The 8,003-nt window shown below is 35.3% G+C and overlaps 1 protein-coding gene across 1 annotated transcript; it reads right to left on the minus strand.

The window, feature by feature from the left end:
* Positions 1–2,076: 2,076 nt before the first annotated feature.
* Positions 2,077–5,893, minus strand: LOC122610208 (transmembrane and coiled-coil domain-containing protein 4-like). Its single transcript, XM_043783200.1, is given in 16 exon segments — positions 2,077–2,497; positions 2,593–2,650; positions 2,743–2,813; positions 2,898–2,974; positions 3,065–3,144; positions 3,234–3,293; positions 3,397–3,532; positions 3,613–3,683; positions 3,756–3,847; positions 3,924–4,021; positions 4,094–4,246; positions 4,345–4,504; positions 4,588–5,028; positions 5,407–5,488; positions 5,581–5,704; positions 5,707–5,893. Coding segments are annotated over 16 exon segments (1,905 nt in total). The 5' UTR covers positions 5,786–5,893; the 3' UTR covers positions 2,077–2,374.
* Positions 5,894–8,003: the final 2,110 nt, after the last annotated feature.

Raw genomic sequence — 8,003 nt, forward strand, 5'->3', positions numbered from 1 at the left:
GGGTAAGGCATATGGGTTTTAGATTAAGTAGACTTTTTATTTAGACTTTGGTTCTTTGTGACCTTTCGTAGGGGTTTTTGGCCTTGAGTCTCGAGAGGTCTAAACCGAGGGGGGAGGTTACTCTTGTGTTTGTTTCCCCCAAAGATGACTGTCGGAGGACATGACCAATGAGAGTTTATCTAGAGGACTAGGGGTTTAGGACTAGTTTATTGGTTTAGAAGAGCAGGTGAGAGGATTAGGATTAGGATAGCTAGGTGGCCTAAGGTCCTTTTTTTCATAGGTTGTTTATAAGTAGTTACTGTCTTGCCTCAATCGGGATCTTTTCAGGTTTTGTCATTTCTTATTTATTTGTATGTTTGTCTTGTTGTTTCCCACTACTTGTTCGAGTTACGTATTAGTTTGCTACTTTTATGTTGTTTAATATGCCCAATATGGTTGCTTTCGTATTTGTATTTGTATTGTCAAACATGTTTCTAAGATATCGGTAGGGTGCATGAGTGATAAACGTTCGACCCGTATAGTAGACGGACCCAGCAGACAGGTATTTCTTCTTTTCAGATTCTCGGCAGACAGATATGATTTTCTAAACATTTCTCATTTTCCGTCTTGCACTCCTTTGTGGCCAGAGGTCCCTATGGAAGCAGTCTCTCTACCTTTGTGTAGAGGTAAGACTGTCTACAGCTTACCTCCCCCATACCCCGCGCAGGGATTGGGTCCTATTGTTGTTGTTGTTGTTAGTTGAGAGTTTAGTATGTGATTAACCTTAAATTAGAGTTAATGACACCCTATTTATAATGAGATTATTTACAAATTCAACTCCTTTGGTGTTTAATGTATGCATTGTTAGTCCTCTTAGTTCAATCACCTAATGGAAAACCCTATAATATTTCTTTAAGAATAAATGAATCCATCATATATACTAGATATAGGGATTTCAGTTATCGTCAATTATCATATTAGGAATGATAAACGATTAGTGACGGTTACACTAACGTGGTTTCAAGAGTTGAGACATGTAAAGAGTTTCTACGATTGATAAAATCCAAAAGTTAGTGTTTTATCTTGGATTTTCTTATACTTGGTTTCTAGATTTGATAATTCATGTAAAACTTGTTACCCGAATAAAACTTCATCAGAGCTAGTATTGGATGCCATTGATATTTCTTCATGTTTTACATCAAATACTTAAGACAGTTGTTTTTTTCCCCTGCCAATTTTTGACACTATTAAATCATACTGTAATACCTTTACTGTATAATGAAAACAGAATAAGCCAATAACTACTATCCAAACCAACTTATAAAACCCAGAATTAAGCTGGCCATGTGCAAGCTTACCAACTAATCATAATTAGCATATTCTAATCAGAATGGCACGTGCGTGAAAACATTTGAGGAATCAAACAAGTACTCAACCGGCACAAAAAAATTTCTTATTCCAATTCTTATTATAGTTAGATTAGATTCGATGTACAACATACGCTAGTCAAATCAAATATTTTTATTGGTCGGCCTAGGACAGCCAATTTTATAAGTATCTTGCTGTTAAAAAATTAAAGTTCAAAAAAGTTTTAAGTATCTTGACTTGGACCATGTCGTTGTTTAACTTCTACTTAAAGCACATGCAATTATCCGAAGATCGATAATGTTAGATCATTATAAAAAGGGTATTTAATTAAGTAATGTAAAGAAAGTGTTAAAATCTGATCTAAACAAAAGTTTTAGACAGTTTTGGAATGTCTGGCCATTTAAGTCATTTGAAATATCAGTATGTAAATAAAGCTAGTTCAACTGGCAGATGTATCCCTGGTTTTTCATATAGGTCTTGGGTTCGACTTTTAGAAGTGACAAGTCTGTAGGGTTTTTCCTTGATTCACCTGTAACGGCTTATGGTCTACATCTCGTAGTTTAGAGTACGTGCAGGGCTGATCACCATTATACAGTGAGGTGTTCTCTGATGTCGAATACCGACTATCTGTTTAAAAAAAAATCACATATCAATACTAAAATGTTCGGAAATTTGACTTCATGAGTTAATGGAAAGGACATTTAACCTATTTAAGGGCCAAAAACGAACTTATCAGATGATGTCTTATATAATAAGAATTTTACTACTCGACTATACTAAAGTTTACACAACTTTTTGGCTTATTGTTATACAACTTACTCAAAAGTAAAAAGAAGATGCTAGCTACAAAATAAACTTAAACCTCTTTCTGGTTCAAAAACGGACTTATATAAATGTAGATATACAAAAACGGGGCCTTGAAACTCAGGGGCCTGAAGCCCTAGCTCTAACAAATTGGTCTTGAACACTCCTCCTTAATGGTATGGTAATTATACTATTAGTGTTATTCTACTTGTGACCTCCTAGGTCAATCCTTGGTATAACCAATTTTGAAAACAGGATAATAAGATTCAAGATCAAGACGATCTAGTATCTCCCGGGAACCCCATAAATAAGAAGAATGGCCCTCTATGAGTTCTGTAAGATCAACCTGCAGTGTGCAGCAACAACAAATAATTAAACATTGTTAATCTGTTGATTGAAACTTTAATGTGCAAAAGAGTACTTATTAAATACAAATCTTACATTCTCGATTCCAGGAACATCAACTGGTTGAATTCCAGCTAATCCTTGACTAAGGAGGCTGTTTTAGAAAGGACATAGAATTAATTCAGAAGATTACGACATACTGAAAATGGAATGCATGTAAGACTGGTGATTCTATATAACGTGTACCTGGCACGAAAGGCTACTCCAAGCATCCAATCATTTTCAGAATAAGCATTTATCAATCTTCCTGAAACAACCTGGAAAAATAGAATGATCACGTCAAGAAATTAATGAATTGTAATACACGGATAATTATAAGTACAAAAGATGTTATACTATACCCTTCTAGCAGCGTCCCAATTTTCATCTTTTATAGATACTGGCGCTCCAAGAAGAACGACTCTTTCAACAATTCCAACTGAAAATGGAAATAAATATGCAGATTAAGATTCCTCAGTAGACCTTGACACTTGAAAATCATGGATGCCTTTTAACGGATTATAATTACCATGACCAGTTTCTGCCAAATTCTCAAGACACTTAAAAATCACCCGTGCCCCAAGTGAGAAACCTACTAGTGTCACGGGCCTGAAAAGTTATAAGCACCAAATGATCAACTATTAAGTTACTCCCCTCCTGAAAGTTTTGGGAGGGTAAATAACAATATTTAACTTTACCTGTTACCTTGCAATCCATTCACTAACACTTCAGCAAGCAACTTTCCAGTTTTGTCAGATCTGGCGGACAAACAAAACTCAGCATGGCGATCCACATGAAACTCAACGAAGAATATCTAACCTTTTTTATTCTGTAAGAGGGCTAAAAACTAAAATGAAATACCTATCCAAGGCAATAGACCATTTGCTATCGATGATATCAGTCAGAGCAAGTAATGCGGCAGGCAAAGCTAAAGCAGTTAGAAGAGAGCTTAGTACTGTCATCATAGCACCTTGTTTCATCAACTCCATTGCTATTCCTGCGTCATTGACCAGAAGAATATAATCGCATAATTTCATAACTAAACGTATTGGAAAATGACAAGGTTAAAGTTGTTACTTGATGTAAGCCAGTCCTCAATTGCAGTGCTTATGGCAATCAAATGCTTGGATTCCCACTGTAACGCATACCTAAAAAAATTGACTACAAACTATCACTTTTTAGTCTTTTTGATATCCTTCATTATCTCGACCCGTATATACCTTTCCATGTTATTGTTCTGTCCCTCCCAAGGCCTAAAGAAATCTTCTTCTTGAAAGACAAACCCTGAAACCAGAATTTCCACTGCCAGCCTCTAGAGACAGAGAGTTAAATAACAAATTTGTCTTTAAAACATTGTAGCAGTAAGTGAAAACTAAAATTAGACTCACGCCGTTATTGTGGTTTTCCCCTATCACTTTGAACTCAAATTCTTCCACACTACCAGTCCTTCTAGCCATCTTAGCCCCTGAAAGTCCAGCGCCTGCAGCTGGTTTACTCAACGTATTAGTCCTTACTCAATCATGTTTATCATATATTGAATCAAGTATCCTTTTATCACCTCCAAACGATGCAGCGACCGCAACAGAACCTGCAATGCTTCCAGTAGCACTTGCAACAGCAGCAAAGCCACCAGCTCCAACCACTGGCACAACGGTACCTAGTGTAGGAGCTAAAGCGCTAACTCCTGATGCAATTGCCGGAGCAGCTAAACCTGTTGACAACATGAGAAAATTGTGTTTGGTGTTTGTTCTTTTACACGAAAAATATATAAAATGCATAGTTCTATGATTTAATTAATAAGAATCATACCGCCAGTAATTGCCATTAACGTTCCACCAGTCACAGCTGCTGCTCCAATTAGACCTCCACGCTTCCACTTCTCCCACGAGTCGTCACGCTCATTTACTTTTCCTTCTTCTTGTTCCAAAACCACCATTGCAGAACAAGAAAGAACCACCTCAATCGCTTCCTGGAATATCAAAATCTTAATCTGTGTTGGAATGCTGAAATCAAATATAAAACATCAACAACAAAAAAAAAAACAAAACAAACCATTTTTATCCACATAACATCAAACCATGTTGCAAGCAACCTCAAAGCAGCACGATGATGAGCATCATACCCTTTTTGTCGTTGTTCAGATTTCTTGTCATCTTCAGGTGTATCTGACAAACAAGCTGAAAGAAGCTCATATAAGACTGCCACTTTCCTTCGGTTACCAATCAAACTGGCCTCTTCAAATATTGTTTCTTCAACTTCCTTAGTGTAAGAAGTAGGGACTTTCTGTTCCTTTGTTTCAGCTATTGATTCACTAACAGAGAACTTTTCACGCCATTCTTGTGCGTATGCACGCTGTTTTTTCTTTTTCTGTTCAGAACTTTCTTCTGATGTTTCTATGCTTGATACCGTTGTGTCTACTGCTTTTGACAATGCAAGTTCTTGCTCTTCCACTTCTTTAGGACCATCACTTTCTTCTGCTAGTACTTTCAATAGCTGTCAAAAACTAATAATATCAACCACATTTTATACTTGTTATATATATAGATGGTTGGATCAGTGGTAAACACCCTTGCCTCTGGAGACAGAGGTCATGGGTTCGATCCTCATCCCATGCAAAGGTTGGAGGGCCTTTTCTACCATTTAGGTAGAAACTGGAAGCAGCCTCTCTACTTTGGTAGAGGTAAGGTCTGCCTACATCTTAACCTCCCCCATACACCGTCGAGGTATTGGGGCTCAAAACCCGTGGAAGGCGGCACTGAGGAGTTACTTACTTACTTTTTTTACAGTATTTTGCTACACTTACCAAAAAGATTAATGAAAAACCTGCTTGTTAATTAAGACTAAATAATATAAAAGTGTGAAGTAACATACTGGTCTGACATTACTCTTCCAATGAGAACTTGTAGCAGCTGTTTCAAGATCAGGCCATGATGCACTGTCGATACCTAGGCACCTGTACGTAATTGGAAAAAGAGAAAAAAAAAATTTAAAAAATGCATAAGATGAAAGAAATCGACCACACACAAAATGATAAATTATAAATACCTGAAGACAGGGCGGAGAAGACCGGAAGATTCATGAACCCAAAGACGACGATCATTCGAGAAAGCATCGGCACCGATGGATGACGACGTCGTACTAGTACCCAACAACGGACGAGTTTGATGGTCTGTACCTGGTTTAGTGCTATTGCAAACAACCCTCCAGCTGCCCTTTTTGTTCTTTCTATCAAGGTTGTCGTGGAAGACATGGATCTCTTATTTATTTCGAATATATAATATTGGAAAGCTTTGGATCATTAATAATAATTCATGCATACGCATCTCATAATTTCTTACTACCTTCTCCATTGATCCCCGAAAATACATTAAAGTTTGAAAACTATCAATTTTATAAAAGCAATCACGTTTTCATTGTAATCATGATTCAACTATAATGATAACTACTATAATTATAATATTAGGCTTTCAATAAACTTAATTACAAATAATCTTCCACTAATTATAGCAAAATAAATCTTCTTTCAGCTTTTATCTTAGTAAAAGGTAACATTGTAGGAAAATATGTTTTTACTGGCTTAATGGCGGATGTATATTTGGTTTTCCACCAAGGAGTTCGTTTCTGGCTAGAGTGACAAGCTTGTGAATTTTTCCTTGAACACCAGTTATAGCTCTTGAACTCTAGCAGGCTGGAGCGTTATGCTGGGTTGGTCCATTATATGGTTCGGTCTTCCTTGAAAGTACTCGACAAATTGTTAAAAATAAAAAATTGATTATATATATATATATATATATATACATATCAATACTCCATATATAAACAAACTACCCGTCTATCCATCTCCAAATTAAACACTCTACCTTTAAATTCCCTATTTTTACCCTTTTAATTTACACTACCACCAAACACTTTAATCCTGAAATATCAAAAATACCCTTAAGAAAACCTTACGCCCAATTTGTCTCCCTTTCCCCCTCAAGCTGCTCACATATTATACCAAAAAACACACTCATACAACAAAAGACACATACATTCCCCCAAAACCACCTCCCTCTAAAACACATATAGCCATCGCCCCCCAAAACCGTCGTCGTCTCTGCCGTCTAAAACACACATAGCCATAGGTACGGTGATCCGATAATCGCGCGAGTACCGCTAATTAACAAGCTTTTTTTTCCTATGCCTCGCCGCATTACGCAGGTACAAAACTAATATATATATATATATATATATATATATTGTAACATTAAATAAAGGAAAGAGTTAATTGCACAAATCATCTATGTTTTTTTAAAGGTATTACTTTCTTATCACTAAATAATATATAGCGATGTGTATTAAGTTAATTAAAAAAAGAATAAAAAAAAATGAAAAAATAAAAAAATATTAAAAAAAACAAGCTAAAAAAAACGGACCTTCTCTCCCTTCTCTCATTAAGAACTTTCTCTCTGGATCTCTACCTTTTATATATATATATAGGGGAAAGATAATTTGAGACCAACTAAAGAAAGTCCAAAAAAGGACCATTGATTTTCGTAACTTACACACCACCATCATCATCTACTACGATATACAAGACTTTTTGTAAAAACACTAAGACTTTCTGGCGACGGGCCCACAGAAAAATCATGTGTAAGTTAACTTACACATGATTTTCTGGTGGGCCCGTCGCCAGAAAGTCTTAATGTTTTTACAAAAAAGTCTTGTATATCGTAGTAGATGATGATGGTGTACAAAAATCAATGGTCCTAGTTGGTCCTAAAATAAGAAGTGGTCTCAAAATATTTCACCCCTATATATATATAACGATGTTTTTATTTTTAACAAATGATAAAAACAGTCCACAATATAGATACGAATCATAATAATCTACAAATATACGAATTTCACACTTTTATCTAATACTATTTTATAAACTATTTTGCTCTTTTTTTAAATCTCAATTAAGTAATTGAACTACCTAAATTACTTATCTTCTTTATTAACTAATTTAAACATCTCTACCTAATATATATATAATACCATTAAATCTCAACCATTCATTTATCTCTCTATGCTTAAGTATCAACCAATCTTTTTTTTCTTTCTCTCCTCCATTAATCATTTATTCTATCAATTTATTCAAAATCTTTTATCTCAAAAACCGTACATCGATAAATTATAAAAATTATATGGGTGTTCTTAAAATTTTATGTTCTTTCATTAGAGATGTCATTCGATATACTTTCGTTGAATTTTTAAATCCGAGTATGGAGCCCGTACGGTTAAGGCATTTTGCTATCATACGCTATGACTTGACCTATCATCCCCACCATCTCACCATCGCAACGCGCGGACTCTATCTCTCGTGTCTATAAATTTACATAGATTTATTGATACAATGATACAAAATCTCATTTTTTTATTCTTATTTTTTATTTTTTCTGAACATTCAAAGGCTTTTATTGCTATATCTATATCTATACTAT

This window comes from Erigeron canadensis, chromosome 8 (assembly GCF_010389155.1).
Source record: "Erigeron canadensis isolate Cc75 chromosome 8, C_canadensis_v1, whole genome shotgun sequence".
Classification (NCBI taxonomy): Eukaryota; Viridiplantae; Streptophyta; class Magnoliopsida; order Asterales; family Asteraceae; genus Erigeron; species Erigeron canadensis.